Source organism: Opisthocomus hoazin, chromosome 2 (genome assembly GCF_030867145.1).
Source record: "Opisthocomus hoazin isolate bOpiHoa1 chromosome 2, bOpiHoa1.hap1, whole genome shotgun sequence".
NCBI classification, from domain to species: domain Eukaryota; kingdom Metazoa; phylum Chordata; class Aves; order Opisthocomiformes; family Opisthocomidae; genus Opisthocomus; species Opisthocomus hoazin.
The window spans coordinates 42,727,216-42,749,579 of record NC_134415.1 but is presented as its reverse complement, the minus strand read 5'-3'; the positions used below and the strand labels follow the sequence as shown (position 1 = coordinate 42,749,579).

Here is a 22,364-nt window from a genome sequence, read left to right as displayed (position 1 = left end):
GTAACTCCCGTCATGTCAGCAAACAGGTTTGCGCTACTTCCAGCATTATCCTTCTTCTTGACACACTATGTTTGTAGGGTTTGTGTGTGCCCATCACCTGGAAAACAAACCCTTACCTGTGTGGCTGATGGTTACGAACAGGAGTAGCAGAATGGAAACAGGGGGGCTCTAGATTTTAAAAGGGAAGAACAACACAAGGCTGCAAGTGTCTGAGGCTGCTGCAGCTCTGTCTGCATGCCTCTAGGCTGTGCATGTGTGTGTGTGTGTGCCAGTGCCTATTAAATATACATGGCCCTGCTATTTGTGGGACACCATATGTGTACCAGGAAAGTAACTGGGCTGACGTGTGACTTGCTCTGCCTCTTAGGAAACGCAGAGGAATCGGTGCCCATACCTAGATCTTGTGTGAATTGGGCATAAATCTGTATTATCTTTAGCTTTCAAACCAGCCTCCCTCTGACACTTTTTATGACACAGCTGTTTCAGTTGGGAAACAACTGCGTTTTCTGGCCCCAGGAAAAGTTGTCTTCTCTCATGCCTGAGCATGCTGTCTAGCCCAAGGATGCGGTGCAGGGTCCTCTTTGCTCTTTAGCTGGAGATCATTTCTGTTCACTGCTTTTCTGGCAGGACCCATTGAACATAAATTGTCGTCCTCTTGGAATACACCTTGGGCATTTTTATCTGAGTTCCTGGGAGCTTGGAAGCACTCTTTTCTGCCTATCTGCTAGGATTTTGACATGAAGCTGTTTATTTGAGGTGTAGAAATGGAAATCTCATCTTCACAAGTCACTCTGGAATTTTCCTCCAAAGATTAGTGAAAGCAGTCGTTAATATGAGACATCATTTATAGCTCTGTGCAGAATAATCCTCCAGGCTCTCTGGCAGCTATGAATTGGAAAACAATAAAGACCATTACTAGAGGTTTCTTTTTTTAAAAAAAAATGCATGTTCTTTGATACATTGTGTAGCTCTCAGAAAAGGAGGCAGCAAATTAAAAAATCTCTCTCAGCAAATGCATGCAGCACCATTCCAAATTCCTAAGGTTTTTTTTTTTTAATTTGTCCATGCCCTGACATCTTCTCTGAGTAGTGCCAATAAAATTAGAGACTTTTGCTAATGTGCTCTGCAAAGGTTCCTCTGGGGAAACAGCAACTGTAAACAAATGTTTGCCTCTGCAGATGGCTTCCAAGTCCAAGGTTGCAGCAGCTGCACCAGGGCACCTTGGCTTGGCCAAATACCCGCGCCCCGTGCCCATTGAGCTGAGACTCACCTCCGTAGGCTCACTCACTGCTTGCTGTCTAGATTTTCCCAATTCATTTCGAAATCCAGTCAAAACATGCTGAAAAATGCAGGGGGGCAAATTTGACTTTATTGTGTGGCCTCATGGCCCTTCTGTCCAGATTTGGGTCGGATCCACACACATATTGCTGTACACGGTGGTACCATCAGCTCAGTCTTTGGGTCTGTGCAGCCACGGGTGTTCTTCTTGCAGCTTCTGGCCAGTCAGGCTCAGGCTGTAGACTGCAGGTACATGGCCAGAAACCCTGACCAAGCTTAAGCCCTGCTACAGCTATCATGGTTAGGGTTTTAATTAAACTTAAACACCTAAATAGCTTTAAAAATGTGAGCTCTGGTGAGAAAATAGAACAGCAACCGTGTGTGGCTACTAGAGGATCCCTACCTGGCTGTAATAAACAAATATGCTCATGGTCAGTTCAACATCCTCACATTCAATCAAAAAATAGATATCATGATGAGATGGTGTGAATTGGCATGATGAATGACAGCAGTCAGGGCTGAATCATGGAGCATTTGTAAGGACACCTCAGCCTGTTTGAAACAGGCTCTTTGAACGGAGTCTCCAGCTGAGATTCATTCTCTTCTTCAAAAGCAGTAATATCCCCACAACAGCACCTATCCATGCTTGAAGAAAAAGCTAATGAGTTTCAGAGAGGAAAAGGGGCAGAATACAAGCGGCAGCCTTTATTTCCTGACTGGTTGTTTTGGTCAATTTGTTTCCTCTTACTACACTTTGCTACAGTTTCCTTGAATCCTGACAGACAGTGTCTTTGGAACACTTCTTAAAAGCACTTGTTTTCTTAACCCTGTAGTTACCAGCACCAGCATGGGCTTCTGGAGCCAAAGGCAATTAATCCTAGCTTTGTTTCTCTCTCTGTTTCTTCCCCTCCCAGGCTTTGGGCAGCCCTTGTTCCCTTGGCCTCCCTTCTGCTCTCCTTCCACCCAACAGATCCTAAACCATCCCTGTTGTTCCCACCAGGCGCAGGCTAGAGAGAAACTCCCAAGCACAACACTGAGGTGTGTTTCTACCTCTTTGTGCTTTAAATGCTTCTAAGTCTTCTGGTTTTAAATTGCCCTTCCCAGGGTCATCAGGTTTTTTCTGTAGCATCACTCCATCTGCAGCCAGTCAACACAATGAGCAGGTTGGAGCATGGTCCTACCAAGCCAAGAACTTTGACCTAGAATTAAACTCCAGCCATGCGCCTCTGGTTTTCCCCAGCAGCCCTGGCTAAGTTGAGCTCAGGATTAGGACAGACGAAAAAGGAGAATCATCCTCCATAGATCCTAGGCTGAGCACGAGGGTGCAGGTGTAGGTGTCCCAGCAAGGATCATTGCTTACCTAGCACAAGCTGATGAGGAGAGGTACCAAAATTGCTGCGGAGAGCCTGTCGTCCTCGCAGCAAGTAGGAGTCCATGTGCCTGGAGACATTCATGGCTCAGAGGCCAACAGTAAGGAGGAAGAGGGAGGCACAGAAGTGGGATTTCCCCAGGCCCTGCAGCTGCCCCTGCCACAAGCACCCAAGCCAGCCAGCTTCCCTGTCACGGCCAGAGCTCCCAGCTCCCCAGCAGCTCCCAGGCACAGGGAAAGCCTTGCTGGGGGCACAGCCTGTGAACAGGCAGGCTTGGCACTGGGAGAGGACGGAGCATTTCCAGAGCAGATGAAATCTTCCAAGACTTTGAGCTGCCGTTCAAAGAAGCCTACGCATTTTTCAAGTTTTTAGAGTCTTAGAACTTCGTCTAACTTAAGCAAATTTTTATGGGATTGGCACATCCTAAGCACTGGAGAGATCCTTCTGCGAAGTTTCATTCTCTGCAGCAAAGCATACAGAAAAGAGAATTACTCGATACGGTGTTTGGGAAGAAAAATGTTTGCATGGGCAAAGCAGCGTATTTTTTTCCTTCAAACTGAGTCTTCAGTGGTGAAGATGGTGGGGCTTTTTGTAACTCTCAGCAGTGGCCACTTCACATGGAAAGTTTCAGTTTGAATGGCTAAAGTCTGGAAACGTATCAAGCAACCGAAACAGCCTCTAAAACAGTGAAAAGTCATGGGCAAGTTTAATGACAAGGCGCTTTGGCATGCTCTGCCGTTAACTGAAAGCCCTGAAGGTACCAGGGATCTGGATGAGCATGTATAAGATATGAGGACCAGCTGGAGAAAGGGCATCTGGGAACTTTTCCCACTCATCTGAACTGAGGATTGCAGAGGGATGGAAGCCAGCTCCCAGGCTCTGGGATGTGTGTGGGAATTGCCACTTCCATATAACATCGGGAGTTTCCAGCATGACAGCAACGTGCAGCTGGACCTCGGGCAGCCCCTGTGCAGCCCCTGATGTGCAGTTTGTAACCTGTGAGGCTTGAGAGAGCCCTATCTTTGCAGTCTGGTGGGGTTTGGCTTCTCACCTTTGTTATAAGAGCAAATACAGCACGCGTGCGTCCATGGGGCTCTGCAGTAGGATTTTCCATCTGGCATTCTATACATCCACCAGTCCTCCAAGCTTATAGACAGGGACTGGAGCTGGTAAGCTGGCCACAAAGGGGAGTCATTTTCAGCTCCACGTATAGCCGGATTTATTTTGCTGCCACAGGGAGGTCTCCTCTGATGGCCTGAACACACAAAGACACGTCTAGGCGAAGGGCACCAAATGCTATGTCCTGCTGCCGTGATTGGCATGAATGAGGCTGACACACGGCAGGGACTTTTCTGTATTGCAATTTTTAAATGCTCCTTGCCATTTTCAGCCAGGTGCATGTAAACTGAAGCATGGACTATTTTCCCCCGGAAGAGGGGAAGATCTGCTGGCCAAGCTCGAGCCCTTTGCAGGGACTCTGCCCAGTTTGTAAGGCAGCAAGCTGTGACAAAGCATTCGAGTGCTCTTCCATGCTCACGTTTCTCTTGGCCATTCGATTCCTCTTATTTTAGCCTTGTTTAAACAATCTCCTTGGTAACGAGAGACAGAAGCAGAATTTTTTCACCCTCCTCATAGGGTTGCTTTCCTGCCTGTGTCAGCACTGGGAGGGATCCTTAGCAAATAAAATGTTAGCTTTTGTGCTCCGACCACAGGCTTTAACACCATGTATCACTGGGGAGACTTGGTGTCTCTTTCAAAGGGTTTTTATACACAGAGTTTCAGCTGAGAGGGCTATATTTCACAGTTTCGTTTATCTGGCAGTAAACAGACAGCATGTCAGTCACACGGTGTGAAAGGTGGCTTTTGAAATTGCCCGTGTGCTCCTGACCTCGAGTGTGTCCAGCAGCAGGGAAACCACACTGGAGTGGCCCTTCTCAGGATGCTGCAGCCAACAGAGTGGCAAAACCCTTCATCGGGGACAGGGAATGGCTCCTTGCTGCGGCAGCACCCTCCACCCAGGTACCACAGCCCCGCACATTTTCTAGAGCTTGCCTCTGCCAGGACGTAGCAGCCCAAGGACATTAGGGCCCTCTGGTCTTCTTGGGGCAGTGTCAGAAAGGTCTTTGTAAGAGGAGGGGCATTAATCACCAGCAGCTCCTAAAGACCCAGAGGTGTTTGAAAAGGCAGGGAAAAAATCCCATCTCAGCTCTCAGCTGGCACACTTTTTGCCTCTGCCCTCTGAAGAGGCAACTTGTTGGAAAGGAAGAAAAAAATAAAATTAAAACAACTCCCAAACTGTCTGAAGGCTTGGCTGCGTTTCCAGCCAGGGGAGGTAAAATCAGCTCCTGCCCTTACCCCCGCTTTCTAAAAACAAGTGGTGTCCAGAGACAGATTTCAGAGGAAGACCAGCTTTCCTCATTGTTCTACTGTGTTCGGAGCCAGGCCCTGGGGCCATGTTTGTCCTCTTCTTGTAATGTCTTGCTGGGTTTGGGGCAGAGAGGATCCCCGCTGCTGGCGCTTAACCCCAGCACACGCTCTTTCTTGGCCAGAGCCCTCCCCAAAGGTTGGAAGCAGCAGTGTGAAAAACACCAAGCAACACCTTTAGTGCAGAACGTAGAGCTGAGATTTTGGGGTCATTTGTTGATTTAATGCTCCAAACATTGTCACAGTTTAAGGCAGCATTGCCGCAGCAGCAGCCCCTCCCTGGGGGTGCCTGAGGAGTGCTGCACGGGCCCATTCTGAGTTTGCTGGCCTTATCCCTGGGTAGCTCTGCAACGCCTCCCTCGCAGGGCTTGCCTTGTGGCATAGCGACAGCATTGCATGGCGCTGGGCTGTAGCACACATCTGGGGTCATGGTCTTCAGAAACGAGCATCGCTGATGCTTCACACCTGTATAACGACAGCATTTTGTACGCTGGTACGCAGAGGCTTCATCTCTTTCATACAGTCAGGTAACCCCCGATACAGGTCCAGCATGGGTGACTTGCCAAAGGGAGTCTGGACCAGGAGTGAACTCTGCAGCCAGTAATTTAAATTGCTAACATGTGAGCATTGCACTTGAACCTCCCTTGACAAGAGATTACTTACGACTTCTTCTAATAAAAGTTCAGTGTGACACTTAGCAACAAGCTCATAAATGATCGAAAGGCTTTTCTGTAGCTTAGGAGTCCTTTAGCATCAGCCGGGCCCCAGCAGGGAGAGCAGGTAGGATGCTTGCTGTGTGCTGCGCTTGCAAATACAGGTCGCATCTGCACACACCGCGTGTTGAGGCAGACGTCATTTTCTTCAGCAGCTTGACTGCAACTTGTATGCATGTGTGTGTGTGCATGCACACGTTATATTCCTAAGTTGGCGCAGAAGCTGTTGAGAGCAGCAGGGCATGCTGGTGTGAGCAGTGCGGCACAGAATGGTTCAGTCACAGGTAGTTTCCAAGTCTTGAAGCCAGCCGCTTGCATCGCTATGCAAAGGATGATGAACACAGTGATGGTGAAGCGCTTATTTCTGCAACACCATCAGGAGGCCTTGATCCTGCATTTGGGTCACCGCTCCAAGAGTTTTGGAGGGCGTGTCTTGAAAAGATGTCGCTGATCTTTGGGGCCAGCCAGCAAATAACAGGAGTCAGATGCATCCCTGACTGAGCACAGAGTTAAAATGAAGCTGGATACTGCTCCTGAAAGGAAACCTGCACATTTGATGTTAATATTTGCCCTTTGAATTTCTGTGGCACACCCTCTGCTTTCGCTGAGCATCCGCTCATCCTCTCCTTCTTTTCCTGTGTATAGCTGCTTTTCCAGCAGCATAGCTACCTGTCAGCAGACTTGGCAGGGTGGCAAGGCACAATCGAGACCCCCTTGTCCAGTGTCTTCCCAAGCAACAAGTGAAATTCTCCCTTGCCCTGAAATCCAGGCAAGCGGAATTTGAAATGTGCCTTCCCTGGGAGGGAAGCACTGCTACGATTGATACAAAATCTTTTTGCAGCGGCGGCTCTGGAGCAGCTGATGCCCAGCAGATGTGTTTTGGACTTCCTTGAATCCCGATTCCTGATGCTGAAGCCATGCTATTAGACATGGACCTATTATTTCACATGGTCCCCACTGTTTTGTTTAGTCAGCTTTAACTCAGCAAAGTTTGCTAACTGATTTACAGGGCTGCAGAAATGTCCTCTCTGCTGGCAGTTGCTCGTTGAAATTCATTTTGGGGAGTGCCAAAGCCATTTCAATAAGAGTGATGTCTCTTGTTTGAGGAGCATTGTCATGGCAACTATGCCAGGTGCACACAGGGAAGAGCAACTCACATTAATCTGAAAGATTAGAGCAATTATGGTCTTAAGGGGGGACCAGGCTGTAAAGAGAAGCTGCATGCATGTTTGAGTGTGTAAAGAAGCAAGAAGCACTTGTATGAGTTTCCAGATGCTTTCCTTGAGAAAAATGTGTGCGAGGAGTACCAGGGAGAGGGATGGGGGTTTGACCCAGAGGTCCTCTCCCACCCAAACCCCTTCGTGATTTTATTCTTCACCATACTTGTTTTCCAGTGGGGGTTTCAAATCCAGTTTTGACCCCTTCTCAGCTCAGCACATGTCTCTTCCCTGCAACATGCCACCCCATCACCCAGCTCCCTGTGAACAGGGGCAAATCTTGTTGATGGAGCACGATGAAACATCGGAGCTGAGTTTCTGTCCCCTTCATTACCTCCCTGCAATACCCGCAGACCTGACTGAACAGCCAGGCACGAGGAGAAAATCCCAGAAAGGCAGAATGAGGACAAGTGCCAGATTTTGGCTCTGAAACCTGCAGGCTTAGAAATGGGATTTGCAGGATTTTATACTGAGCAAGGATGTTAGGCTGGGCTGAGCCCTGGAGAGTCAATCCTTTGCTTGCAGCGTGGGCCGAATTTTTAGGGACTAATGGCAGATTTTAGCTGACATGGGCGGGGTTGTGCAAAGCCAGGGGAGAAGTTACTTCTGCTCTGTCAGCTTTCCCAGGTGCCTTAAGCAATTGCTGCTGGGACTGTTTTTGATCAAATACACATCAAATGTCTTTTCCCTCCTAGTTGTTGTCACTTGTATTGCCCTGTTTGTGCATGCTGTCCTCGGAGATCCGGATACTGATCTAGATGGAGTCTCTCCTGCTTGATCCCCCAGTGATCCTGCCTCCAGCAGGCACTTTGGGAGCTTTAGGGACTGTGGATCACCATCACTAGACGTGCATGGCAATGGAATTGGGAAAGAACAGCAAAGCACTGCTGTGTCCTTACCACATCCAGAGCCACAGGAAGGTGGAGGCCACACCTTCAGCTTTCCTGGGACAGCAAAACATTGAAGCATGACCAAGGGCTCAGATCTTCTTTTGGGGCAGATCAAGAGAGTGCCGTGTGTCTTTGCCCAGCTGGCCTCTTGGAAAATGCAGCAATGGCAGACGAATGAAGAATTGCATTAGCCAGAGTGACAAATTCACAGCCAGATCAGAGCGAACATTGAGCATTCCCCAGAAATGCATTTCTGGTCTGTAAAATCCTGACCAATACGGTCTTCCTAAGAACAGAGTCAAGCGGCATTCAGTCTAGCATGTGAAATCATCCTACCTGGCAATCACCACTCCTGAAAAGTGTTTTCTGAGGTACTGAGCATCATCTGTGCCTGTCATCTCCCAGCTATTCATGCAGAAACCGCTCTCCGTCCTCCTGTGTCTGCAAACCACCTCCCGTGTCTTGTGTCTCCACAAGGCCAAGGAAAAGCAAGCTGGATCCTTTTCCAGGATTTTCCTGATAGTGATGCTCTGGAGCAGGCCAGCGTTGTGTATTTGAGCCATATGTTGTCATTTAAACTCAATGCATCCTGAGGCCAGGGGAGCAGTTGGTTTATGCAGCCATAGAAATGACAACACAGCCCTGCGGTCTTACAAAGATTGATTCAGCAAGCCTTGGAAAAAGAAGTGGAGGGCAAGCAAGAATATAAGAGCAGCCAGATTAATTTTGGCTCCAGAGGTGGGAGGAGGATAGAGGGACCATTTCCCTGTCCTTTTGTTTGCAGTGCCGAGACTAGTGTGTGCGATCACGGTTTCAGTAGGCATTGGGCTGTGCAGCCCATGTCAGTTGTCACCAGTCATTCCTGGTGCCAGCTGATCCCACAAGAGAGAAAAGGCTAGTGGAGATAGGAGACCTGGGAGTCCCAGCTCCTTACACCTCTGCCCAGTGCTGTGCCAGTCTTCTCATGTGGCCTTGGACAAAAAAAATACTTGTAGAGAAATATTCCCCCATTGGTCTTTGTTCTGCTCCTGTCACCCTGTGCTAGACTGTACTACAGTCTACTACATATGTACCTGCCCCTGCACATGCATGAGATTGCTCACAGGGTGCCTTGCCCAGCTGGCATTTTTCTCTAGACGTTAACTCTCTTCTTGCCCTGCCATTGTACAAAGCCAGTTTGCTTGTCCTTTGACAGGGGACATTCAGCCCTGTCCTGCTAGTGTCATGTGCCCTGCTGGGGTCACTTGCAGGCAGGCATGTGGGTGCTCTCTCTTCACTGTTCCAGAGATGTGCCCAGAAAATGCAGGTGGGCTGGCATGATTGCACCACGTACACATCACTTCCTAAGAGCAGCTATTTGCTGTCCATGACACTGAGCTGGCATTAGCAATCACATTGCTCTCACTAGCACATGGGATACTGCAAATGCCAAAAGCTTATCCAAGCTCAAAGGGAGATGGGAGAAATCTGCAGAGCATAGCTAAATACATAGAAACCTGGTTTGGCTAGGAACCCCCTGAGACACAAATATTTGGGGTCTGGGAGTGCATCAGTTGGAAGTACTGCCTACACGCCCTTCCTGGTCTTATATCCTCCTATTCCAAGGTGCTCTTCGCTGTTGTCAGAAGAAGAGGCTGTGCTGGATGGCCATTGGGTCCAATCAGGTATAGCAGTTCTTCCCTTGGTGCACCATATTTACAGCATCATAGGCCAAGAGGACTTTTCCATGGGCTATTGTAACTAGGGGCTGTGTATGAATGCTCAGTTAAAAGACCTTTACAGTTTGAATGAAATAGCACATTTTGAAACAAAAATTAAATCCTGATGGAGATCATTGGGCTTGGAGCAAGGGCAAAGATTTGTATGCTATGTTCATGAAGATACCACCCTTCTCTTGTTGCTGCTCGGTGTCAGCAACAGAAGAGCTGGAGCTGCAATTCTGCAAAATTTTTTTTATTCTTTGATTTCCAGTACATGGAAATGAGGTGAAACTCATTCCCTCAGCAATTGCCTTGGCTACAGACTCAGGGAAAAGCAATTTCTGGTAGAAAAATGCAGACAGCTGGATCTGCCATGGACACCCTCAACCTTCACGCCAGAGCAGGGCTCTTTAGCTCAGGTGAAATGGATTCAACCCCAGCAGAAGGAAAACCCCAGCAGCAGCAGTGGTTTTGTGCAGACTTGCCCCATGGTGTCACTGGGGCTCCCTGCAGCAGGCAGGGTGGAAGGCAGGAGGTGTGCCAAGCCTGGTGATTTAGGCCAACACACAGCCTGGCTCGGCAGAGGGACCTCTAGCCCCATGCACCTGAAGCTGTTGGTTTTAGATGCTCCAGAAATTGCTCTTTCCCACCTGCAGTGTAACCAAGGGACAAGGCAAGAAAAAAACATTCCAGCTTTTTCAAGAGCTGTCATGTTGCACACTCATGGGATCTTGAGTGTTTGGCTTAAATACCCAGCTCCTGGAGGCATTAGATGATGGCAGAAACACCACTTTCATCCCCAAACCAAAGCTCATTCTAGACTTCTGTGAGGATTTGAGGGACAGCTTGGAAACACCATCTAGACTGACCCCAGATTCGCATGAATCTAGTCCCACACTAGCTTGGCACTGCTCACATTGTCACAGCCCACGCTATCCAGCAAATGTCTGCCTGGGAGAGGAGTGAGAAGCAGAGACCATGTCAGACGGTCCAGCACGAGCAGGGTGTCATCAGTGCACATCCCAGATCACAGCAGAAAGCAGTCCTTACTGCTGGATAAGTTGTGCAGTTGCCTGATCCTCCTCCTTCTCCACTGATCAATCCCTGCCACACGGCCACATGCAGAGGGGCTTTGAAGCAAGCAAAAAGCAATGTGATGGAGATCAGGCATGCTCTAAGAATAGCCTGTGTTATTTTCACATACTTGCTGTTTCTCAAACAGATGTGATGGCGAACACCATTAGGAGGAATTCCTTTTCTCCAAGTTTGCAGTCTCATCCTCGGGACAAATTTGCCTCAGCAATTCTTGCTGATTGAAGATTCATCCAAAGAGCAGACTTGCCATTTGTTCCTCCCACCCTTTTCCCCAACAGCCTTGTACAGCAGAAACAGCAGCAGTGCACATGTCTACCCAGCACAGAGCATTTGCTCGCACCCTAGAAAGATCACTTGGATAACTGCATCACCACAGCACCTGCTGGCAGCGGCACTTCAAGCCCCGAGGCCACGTTATTCAAGCAAGTGCTATTGGTGGTGGGTCTAAGCATCAGAAACAGCTTTTTTAATTGGCATCCATGTTTCTTTTTGTAAGAGAGATTCATTCTGTGGGGCTTTGAGCAATGCCGTGCATGGCAAGCCAGAGCACATCCATAGGAAGTTTACGTCTTGATACCTCTGCTGCCCTCAGAATTGATGAATGCAGCTTTTTTAATTAACTTTCCTGAGAAAGGGGTTTTTTCATACATGGGGGCAGGGTGCAGTGTACATTTTAATGGGATTTGTCAGGGAAATTATTGATTTTGTTAGTAATGTTTTTGAAATTATGCCATTCTGTTAATTCTGTCAGGTCCTCTTTGATAGCTTGGCTGAGAGCATTTTTGCATCCTTCATTAGTTTTTTAATACACGATAATTTCCCCTAACTCATCAATGCAAAGCAAGATCAACTGCGTGCTTGGTAACCATTTTTCCTGTGTACAAACCTATTGCAGCAATAATTATAAACAGAACAAATTATTACAGATATTCATTATAAAATACAATTACACTGAGCTGTGCTGCATTGTTACACTTTTCACAGCCATCGCTTGCTCTTGAGTAAATGGTTTCATTATAAGCATGAAGGGCAAACTTAATACACTTGTGACTCATAGCAAACAGCAAAAGAAATCATCCTGGCTGTTCCTCCAAGTGCTTGGCAGTGTTTGCTCTGAATGAGAATAAAATGTCGACTCTGCTGCCAAATACTTGTCGTCTTAACAGAGGGGCTCTGGGTGGCAGTAAGGAGGGGAGAAAGCCAGAATTGCAGCAGAGTGGCCTGAATTTCACTCCCCTAGAGCGTGGCTTGCTTCCATGTTCATGGTTTTTCAGTGCTAGGACCTACCAGGAACAGCAGATCCTCCTTGATCGTATATTAGAGCAGCCTTGGGACTGCTCCGACTTGTGCTGGCTGCCCGTGGAAAGCATAGAGGAGCCCGGGATGGGATGAGAGGCATTTCTTTGAAGGACGGAACAGGGAGGCTTGGGCAGGGGAAGAGCAACAGGGAAGCTTGTTTGAGCAAGAGCATTCACAGGAGAGCAATGCCATCAAGTGTGGGGAAAAAGCAAACCCAGCCAGGAGGTCAGCAGCAAGCAGAGGGCTGCAGACAGTCACTGCATTGCCTTTTTATTTCTTCTTGTCTTTGCTTTCTTATTTCTTGTTTGGGAAAAGGTCAGAGCCAGGAGGAGGTCCCGTCCCAACAGCAATGCCACGTGCGCTTGACCATGAGCAGGGCAGTCCGAGCGGGAGCAGGGGCTGCTGGATTTCTGCCCCCCATCTTGGCTTTGGAAGGGCTTTGCACTGTAGGAAAGACCACAGTAATCTCCCACCATGCACCAGCCCCTTTTATCCCAGGGGTTTATTCACCTTCTGGTGAGCAGCTTTCAGCTGGGTGTTCCTGGGCTACGTACACGAGTCCCTGAAAAGAGCTGGAAAATTTCTTCCGTTCTAGTTTTTTGCCCCTTGTCAAGTGATTAGTTCACTCAATTTCCACTCTGTTGGGTGCCCCAAGGAGCAAATCTCTCTGATGGTGGCCACAGCCTCCTGCAAGGCTTTCTCCCTTTGTGGCATGTGCTCTGGACAGGGGCTCTGCCTTTGGCTTTCTGCCTTCTGCCCTGCTGATGCCCCAGGGGCAAATTCAGCAACACCAGGCCAGGTGAGAAGAGAGACTTGCTGCACAGCTCTCCAACAGGAGAGAACCAGACCTTTGGGGCTTGAGGAAGGGTACACTGCTTGCAAAGGAAAATAAAAAACTCACTTCTCACCATCAGCGAAGCTTTCATTCACCCTGCCCTAACAAGAAAGACTGTCTTCCTCTTGTGTTACCGCCACAGAAAAAGTCCTAACTCCAGTATCCCTTTCGAGTTTGTAAATTGGAGCCTCCAAATCCCAAACTGAGCAGCTGATCATGATGTTCTGCATGGATCTGCTGTGCCTGGCAAGACAGAGGCTCTTTCATGGGCAGGGTCTGGTTTAAGCAGTGCATGGTGCTTTCAAGGGCTTGGTCTGTGCTGGTTTCCAGTGCTCGTGCCCCCAGGAGCCTATGCGGTGTGTGCAAGCTGTCAAGGAGCTGTTCTGCACCCTGGATTTTCAGAAAGGGACATGTCTTGCTGCCCCCATGGCCAAGACACTTCTGGGGGAGGCTGGTCCAGGCTACATCATGTCCAGCCGTGGCCTCTGGCCACGCTAGGGAAGATGGCACCCTGCGAGCTGCTGGTGTTCTGACCCTGTGGTCCGTGCTCATCCTGAGGCAAGCTTGGCCTGTCAGTTCCTGCCTTTTGCTTTCAGCTGTGCTGCCTCTCCAGCCTCTGCTACCAAACCCACTATCTTCTGTCTGCAGCCCCGTTCTCCTGCCATTTCCACCCTCCTTCTCCTCTCCCCATCTCGCCTCCTCCCTTTTCCTGCCTTACTCTTGAATCTCTATTTCTTCTTCTCTGTTCCAGCAAAACGATATCAATCAAGGTGATAGATGATGAGGAGTATGAGAAAAACAAGACCTTCTACCTAGAGATCGGGGAGCCCCGGCTGGTGGAGATGAGTGAGAAGAAAGGTGGGGGATGTTCTCCAGGGCTGAGCCCAGCCTGTGTGTCCCTGTCTGGCTCACTCATGCCTGGCACCTGCAACACTGAGCTCACATCCCCAATGCCTATGGTAAAGGGCAGGAGCGAGGACATTTCCCATGCCCCCTGAACTCAGCCTTTCCACAGCCCACCAAGGTCCAACCCCAGCTGGGTGATGGGAATGCTCCTGCCCTTGCCCATATGCCCCAGGGTGGATGTGCAGCTGCTTCCCCCCATCCAGCCATCTCCAGCACCACGGCACCCGGGCGGACGTGAACTGCATGCGTGTGTGATGCCAACCATGTGTTTGCCTTTGTCTTGTGTTCCCACAGGAAATTCATTACCCTTAGAATACTTGACCGTGAGGAGTATGAGAAAGAGTGCAGTTTCTTCCTTGTGCTTGGGGACCCGGTGTGGCTACGACGAGGAGTGAAAGGTGTGAGAGTAAAACCAGACCAGCTCTTGAGACGCTGCCGTCCGCTTTCTCTGTGTCTCCCTACTCTCACACTCCTTTCTCCTCACACTTTGGCTCCCAGCCGTTTTGCCCTCCCTCCTTCAAAGCTTGGCGACTGCAACTTTTTGCTCTGTTTTCTTTCTTCTTTCATTTCGGGAGGACTCCGTCTCGCTCACGAGGGCCCCCCGGGAGCAAGGCGAACTCCCAGGAGGGCCCTGGAGCACCCGGGCAGGGGACAATGAGCATCACCAGCCCCTAGAGACATTTTGAGAGAGCTGCCCTGCCACGTTGCAGCTACAATTTCATTTAATCGAGTAGAAAATTCAGTCTCAAGAAGTAAAATGCGATGCTGCATCATTTTTATCAGAAGATAAAATATCCTTTGCTTGAAATAAAATGCATGGCCAGAGCAGTAATTTTGGCCTTTTTATACTGGCACTAGGGTCTGAAAATAGCTGAGAATCATGGTACAAGTAGGTAATACCATAAGATGCGATCATTCTAGGAGAAATCAGGTTATACTCAAATAAAGTCTCATGGCTCTGCACTGGATAATAGCTTCTCAGAGGAATAATAAAAACAATTTCCTCTTTCATCACATTTCTAAACCAGCTGCAAACCTACCCAAAAAGACAGAGTTCACTTATTTTTCCATGCATTTTTTTCTGCTAGGAAATTAAGTGAAAATTAATGGCAACAGTTAATTCCGCACACTATTGGTGGCTGAGCAAGAAGCAGTTTTAGCGTTACTTAAGATAATTAGTTGCCCTACAACAGACCCTTATTAAAGCCTTTGTAAAAAATTGGCAGCAGCATTTGGTCTGTCTGCCTTGAAGCTGCTTTTTAATTTCTGTGACATAAGCTTTCCCTTCAGCAGACATGGGGTTGCAATATATTATTTGTTCAGGACAGAGAAGGCCCCCAGCAGTCCCCATGCTGAGAGAAGACATGCTGCTGTATTTCAGGCTAAAAAGACATCCGGCAGTGGTGCCACGTTCCCCTTCAGTGCAGCTGCCGTCTTGGTCAGCTGCATTGTCCCCTCTATCACATTTCCTGCTGGTTTATGTGACTAGCTAGCAGAAGCAGGGCTAAAAAAATCAGACATGCTGGCATGACCCAAGCTCTGCAGGTGGGATTTGTACCATTAAATGGTGCCAATGGCATCTATGGAGCATAGCCATTGTTGCCAGGATAAAGTGGCACATGGACAGCTCAACTCGGAGGCTCCGGCTTTGCCCAGTTTCACAGGGACCAGCGTGGGCTCAGTCTTGTGAGTCCAGCAAGAGCAAGCATGCTTTCCAGGCCCCAGGTTTGGGAATCACGGTACCAACTCAAGAGATCCCAGCTGAAATTTTTAATTAAAAATAAAAGGAAAAGGAAAGAAAGCTCCTCATCTTCCTGGTCACACAGATAACTGAGGAAACCCGAGGGAAGCTCAGCTTTGCAAACTCACTAGCTGGAAGGCAAGTCAAGATTTTAAAGGATGCTATTTGCTGCTTTGGCCATGCAATGACTTTTTTTTAACAGATTTTTTTGTGCTTGGTTTTGTATGAGAGGCAGCGAGGCAGGGCGAGCTGTGTGTTCAGCACCCTCGAGATGAGAGCATCTCTGAAATGTCACCCTTGGGCCACGTAGCCATGGTGGGGTCCGCGCCTCAGGGGCCAGAGACCCACCAGTGCACTAAGGAAGAGGCCTTTTCTTTTGTTTTGGAGACCTAAAATGTCGAACAACAAGATTCTTGAGCCAAGCCTTGCCACAGACTTTTCTTCTCTCGTCCTATACGCCAGAAGCAGAGCTGCCTGCTGGAGATACTGCTCCCCATTAGGCAGCTGGAGGAGGTCAAAGCCAGTAGCCGCTACACGTGGGATGTCTTGCGTCCTCCCCCGGGGCAGAACAGCCTCTGAGACCAATGGAAGATCTTGCACGTACATTTCAAAGGGGAAAAATGAATTTTTGGAGTGTGCCTTTTAATCTCATATCCACCCCATGTTTGCAATAGTTTTTATTTTAAATCCACAATCCCATGAAATGTTTCTGTTCCCTTATTTTTAGTGCCTTTCTCTCAACACTAATGGTGTCCTGCAGCTTTACAGATCTGAAATTTCTGCCCTGGGATCTGGAGTCTTTCTGTGGATGTCCCTTTTGATTTCATTATTCATTTACTTTTCTCTTCTGTGTTTGTCTCTGTCTGTCTCCTTCACAGCCCTGTTGTTGAATGAGCTTGGTAAGCGTGTATTCATTTTTCTTTTCCATTTTTCCAGTTTGTCTGCGTATTTTTGGAAGACAGTTGATTTTGTTTGACATTTTTCTTTGCTCACAACATTCTCTTTTAGGGTGATCAGCACTATTTAAGTAAGCTCAGGTATCTAATACCACATCTTTCCTCGGAATAGAGCCCCAAAGTCACTAACGTTAATCAGCGGTAACCCGCTGTGGCAAGGAGCATTTTACAGAGGTGGCGTTGTTACAGCCATAGTAAACCCGCCAACACCCCAAGTTACAAAACTGCACTGTGCAAATTAACCCATAGCCTCTTACACTGGCACGGTAGAAACAGCATTGCCTGGCAACTTAGGGATGCCTGTGGCTGGACAAGAAAGTTGGCCAGTCCTTTTTGAAGAGATAGGGCAAACTTTGCCTCCAGTCTTGGGGAAGTTTAGAGCCCATCCAGCCTCCAAATTTCCTTGATGGCCACCCCCAGGATAGGGTGGCCAAGGAGTAGACCAAAGCCACCCTCGTTCCCCAAAGCACCCCCAGCCCCAGGGCAGGCTTACACTGTTTTTACCCACTCTCCAGCACATATGAGATACTGGTGGGGTGGCAGCTTACAGATAGGGGTTGAAAAGCCTGTGTTTAGGTCTCCCCTCACCACCCCTGGGGTGCATGTCAGGGAGCAGCCCCCTATGTCCAGTCCTCAGCTATGGGGCAGGGAAGGACTACCATGTCCCTGCAGGCTGCAGGGTGTCCGTGTTGCTGTGCCAATGCTAATCCTCTTCTCTCTCTCTCTCCCTCCCTCTCTCTCATATTTTTGGTTTCATCTAGGTGGCTTCACCATCACAGGTATGGATTTATGCTCTCCCCTCCCCCCCCCCTTCCCTCCTCTTAATGGCCATATGCTCACCCTGCTCTTTCCTCTTGGTTTCCTCTTTGCTTTTGTTCTGTCCTGGAGGGAAACTCTGGAAGGGTAAGCAGGCGCCGTGCCGCTGCCCCGGCCGGTCACGCTAACACCGTGTCCTCTCACAGAGTGCTCTGCCTGCTGCACACGCCTAACCCCCACCTTGCGGAGGGTGAGCTGTCACCCCTGAAGCGACAGGCAGCCCCCCTCCATGTCTTGGAGCAGAGGGGGCTTCTCCACTTAGTCCAGCCTTCCCCTCGCTGCTGCCCACACAGGGGGTGTGCACCGGGCTCTGCGTGGCAAGGGGAGCCTGTCCCCGCTCCCCAGGCAGCAGCCAGGGTGCCCAAGCACTGCAGGAGACTGTGGGACCCCATGGCTGCCGCAGGCACGCAGCCCCTGCACGTCCCACCAGCAAAAGCCAGCAGCAGGGCTTGCTCATCCCTCAGTAGCCAGTCAAGCATCTTGTCATTAGGCCGAGCACTGCAGGGGGAGAAGGTCCCAGGTCTCACGTGTTGCAGAGCCGCCCCTCAGGAGGCTGGAAGCAATAATTCAGACTAACAAGGCTCTGGCCGCAGGGCTGGTCCCTTTGACCAGCAGCAGGAGAAGGGCTTTCCCAGAGCATGGTGCCACCTGTGCAGACGAGAGACAGCTGGCAAGGAAGTGAAACTAACCCTGTGTGAAGTAGGAGTAGAGTCTACTAACTGCACGGCAGTGGTTTGCATGGGGCATACGGTCCCCCCTGCTGATCTCCTGCTGATCGCTTTAATAGGCAAACCTATCTTCAGGAAGGTCCAGGCTAGAGATCATCCTCTTCCTTGCACCGTGGTCACCATCCAAGGTACTCGCAGTGTGACGCCTGAGAGCTGTGGTGGTCTAACATGGACTGACTGGGGTGTTTGACTACTGACACTTAAACTCCTGTCTCCAGTGAATCCAGCCCTGTTTAGTCCTGATGTCATTCTCCTCATCCCTGAGGTGGACTGGAAGGGAGCTCAGTGGGGGGTCTACACAGGGACAGCAACAAAAGCCATGCTGCCTGAGGTCCCCATGCCCAAAGGCTGCATGGATGCCAGTGGAGGTGCACATCTGCACTTGTAGTCTCTCCGTTGCCTCCTTTCTCAGGGTTTGGGGCCAGGCCATGCCCTGTGCACGGCTCCTCACACCTGTATGGCCCAACACTGTTTCCTGCAGACCCACCATCGCAGCAGGAGTTTCATGCTCTCCAGCTGCCAGCGCCATTCCCAAGATAAAGCCCTGCTCAGAAGGAGGCAGAGTCAAGATTTCATACCCATCTCAGACCAGAGGCTGCAGGCAGATCTCTGGTTGTAACAGGCTGATGGAAATGTCCTGACCATGCCCCGACGCAGACCTGGAGAGCTGGGAAGTGGAGCAGCCTTAGAGATGATCTGTCCCCTCCAGCATCCCTGCGGGAGAGGCAGCAGGTACCAGGCGATAAGCTATTCCCTAGCTCTGAGGGTGAACTGGACTCAGAAAAGGTTGGACAAGTTGCAGACCTCTTGCTAGCATTTTCCAGCAGAACTACTTTGTCTGTTGCTCCATGTCCTCCTCCTTCTCAGCTGCTCTGTTGCTTACGCTCCCACCTGGAGGCTTCCTGGCCTCCCTCTCTGACAGGAAGCCAACTCCAGAGAGTGACCACCCAGGCCTGGCTCACCGACGGGCTCTTTGCTTTGCAGAGGAGAGCGAAGAAAAGCAGCCACTGACTAGCAAGGAGGAGGAAGAGCGCCGAATCGCCGAGATGGGGCGCCCGGTCCTGGGGGAGCACACCAAGCTTGAAGTCATCATTGAGGAATCCTATGAGTTCAAGGTACCGTCCGCGTCCCCTGCCCCTCTTCTTCTTCCTCCCCAGCTTTTGGATTTGCACAGCATTGCACAGCATTGACAAGCACACATTAATGGCACTGCAGCAAAGCGAGGCAGCTGCTGGCATTACAAGGTCTCAGAGCAGGACCAAGGGACGCTGAAAGATGGCTGAGCAAAGGCGTGATGAAAGGGTGAGGGTCACACTAGTGAGATGGCGGTACGTTGAAATGCACTCTGATTCCTCACTCTGTCCATTAGCCCACAGCCACGGTCCTTGGGGGATGATCCCAGACTTCCTGTCCCACTCACAGACTGTTTGTGGTTATTATTATACAAGCACATCAGTCTGGTGAAGCTGAGAGCTGACTGGGCTCCAAAATACTGCATGCTGCTTTAAAACATTACCTCATTCTCAAAGTGATGTGCTACACCCAGGTCCTACTTACACACAGTCTTAAGTGACCCCCCCAAGCCCGGGACTCCCAGCACAAAGGGCTGATACCCTAAATGCAAGTAATGGCTGTGAAGCTAAGCTGCCGTGAATGCGTGTGCCAGACCAAGAGCCAATCACTGGCCATTTCGTTGCCTTTTTCCATTTTTCTGTAGTATAAAAAACAACAGACCACCCTTACAGTGTTGCAGCGGTGGCTGCCTCCCTCCCATGGTTTTGCTGCCAGCTGTCAGCGTGCGTCTGAGGCATCACAGCGTGCGGGCAGCCCTTAGGCTGCCTGCCCAGGAGCATCTCCTATCTGCTGCTGCCGCAGCACCTTCTCTGCCAGCGCTGAGCTCCAGCTCCTGAACAGCACAGAGAGGTAGAGCCCAGCTTCGCGAATGGGCCTTGATCAAATGCCAGTTAGTGCTTTGAAACAGCCCGGTAACAATTCTTCCCAAGGCACTGGGAATAACAGGAGCTGTGGCACCTCAGCACTATTTGCTGTTAAACCTCCGCTGAGATGGTTCAAAATCCCATCATGACCAGGTTTCAAAAGGTCTTTTTTGAGTGGGAATTGCAAGTACTTACATTTGCTTTCACTGCTGGGGCTCTTGACCTGAGCTTAAAATCTACTAAGCTTTTTCCATAAGTGCATGGCGGTAAGCACTAGCACCGTTGGGTTTTAGCCCAGCATCTCCAGCCCGATAGCCCCTAATTCTCTCCTCTGCATCTCCATCCACAGAACACAGTGGACAAGCTCATTAAGAAGACGAACCTGGCCCTGGTGGTTGGCACAAACAGCTGGAGGGAGCAGTTTATTGAGGCTATTACTGTCAGCGCGGGTGAGTTTGAACCACAGCTCCAGGTGAATTATGATCAACCTTGCTCATGTCTCAGCTTGGCTGTACCAGTAATACAGACCGTAGTGGAGCAGCAGGAGGCAAAACAGGTGGTGGAGTTATTTACAGCATCTGCATAAATAAGACAGCTGATTAAACCCTTTCATGAGATCACCTTGTCTGATGTGTAGGAAACCTCCTGCATTAAGTATGTCTGTAGCACCCAGCAGAGAAACACCCTGGCTGTTACCATGTGGCAGAGGGGAAAAGTAATTTCAGTGAGAGAGATCTGGGAGGCAAACACAGTGTTTGAATTCAGAGTGGCATAAATGATGCTGGTACGAAGTAGCAGTGCTCCCTGTCTTTGGTGCTCCCCATACTGCTGCACTGAGGACAACATGGTAGCAGGGGTGCCAAACCCTGAAGACAGCCACTGAGTCCCCCTCTCTGTGGGCCAAAATTTGCGCTTGATCCCCTGCTTTCAGAAACTCCTGCTGCTCCAGCCAGCTGTGGCTGAAGGTTATGGCTCAGAAGCCCAAGAGCTGCAGCAGCATGATATCTGTGGTCATATCAGATCATATCAGATCATATCTGCCGTCTCTTGGAGAATTGGCTTTCCCTCAGAAATGCCCTGTTGTACTGTTCTCACAGGCACCAGTGCCATATTTACCTGTACGCCCAGTACAGGATATATTAGCATTCCCACATCTGTGGGAGATGAAAGAAAGATCTCCTCCAGATGTGGTTTTAACAGCTGGAGACACTATAACTCACTAGCTGGATGTTACAACCTCACAGCCCAGGCTAGGCTGCATGTGTGCATGCATTAGGGCAAAATCAACCAGCTTAAATTAAATTAAATCACTGGAGAACGCAATCTGAGCTCATCTGGCTAATTGTGCATTGAAATGCATGGAGGAACACTCACATTTCCTACCTTGAGCTCTGCTATACAAGGTAACATCTGCCCAGCACACAAAGTAATTAAAAGTGATGGCTGTACTATTTACCTTCCGCCTCTGAAAACGAGGACAGGACATTGTGCAGCAGCTATCTCCTCAAATCGTGATCCCTCCTTACGTAGCATAGTTACTGTCAGAGCCTCCAGCCAAGAGCCTCCCATTATTTCAGATAGAGCATAAACATATCATGCGAGACAATCCTTGCTGCAGGTTTTGTAGCTAATATGGCTAAACTAATCTGTGCCAGAATCAATTATTTAATTGCATCCCATATTAAAGCAAAGTCAGTTATTGGTACTTGATCCTGTCTCTGTGACACATGTAAAGACTGCAGTTACACGAAAGCCCCATTGCCATCATGTCTTGAATATACAGCCACCATCAGTGCTAACAGGATGATTAGCAAATATTTAATAAATGTGGCATATTTTGGTGGACATGAGCTGTCCCTTGCAGTTGGGGAACAGTAGTTTGTCTCTGAGCTCTGAACCTACTTTTTTTTTGCCAGGCTTTAGCTCCTCAAGCTTTGTGCTGAGCAAGTTAAAATGCCTCAAACACTAGAGTGTGGGTTTGAAATTTTTCCTGCATCCCACAATGGAGAGCAGGTGAAAGTCACGCATTCCCACTTCAGAATGTAACATCCCAGCTGAGAAAAGAAACATTAAAACCCCATTTCGCACCCTATGAGTAAGCAGCGGGCAGTGTCAGCAGGGTGGCTGAGCGATGGAGCAGCAGGAGGTCAGGTCTGTGGAAGGGCAGTGCAAGTGCAGGCAAGACTGTGCCACACCATGCCATGCCATCCTGTGCTGCCCGTGGGGCTGAGCTGGAGCCTCTCACCCATAGCTGCCTTCGGTGCCCAACAGCACATAAAGTTTCTTCCACAGCAAAAACATCTTGGGGTTTGTGAGCCTGTTCCTGAATGCATCCCTGGGTCACCATCCGACCTCACTCTGCATTTCAAGTCACCTTCACAGGACCTGGCCAGCTCTTCGAGAGAGAGACGTTATTGCTGCTTAACAAAATGATAGACAGATCTGGAGGAGTGTTACGG

The 22,364-nt window shown here is 49.4% G+C and overlaps 1 protein-coding gene across 2 annotated transcripts in view; it reads left to right on the top strand.

The window, feature by feature from the left end:
* SLC8A1 (solute carrier family 8 member A1) overlaps window positions 1–22,364 on the top strand; it is a 127,186-nt gene that overhangs the window by 94,279 nt on the left and 10,543 nt on the right. Inside the window, exons 3-6 of one of the 2 annotated variants that reach the window (XM_075413425.1) lie at window positions 14,022–14,125; window positions 17,186–17,203; window positions 18,953–19,083; window positions 20,255–20,354. In XM_075413425.1, the coding sequence (XP_075269540.1) occupies window positions 14,022–14,125; window positions 17,186–17,203; window positions 18,953–19,083; window positions 20,255–20,354 (353 nt within the window). Of the gene's footprint in view, window positions 1–13,572; window positions 13,680–14,021; window positions 14,126–17,185; window positions 17,204–18,952; window positions 19,084–20,254; window positions 20,355–22,364 lie in introns of both variants that reach the window. The other variant, XM_075413424.1, reaches the window with a different exon arrangement.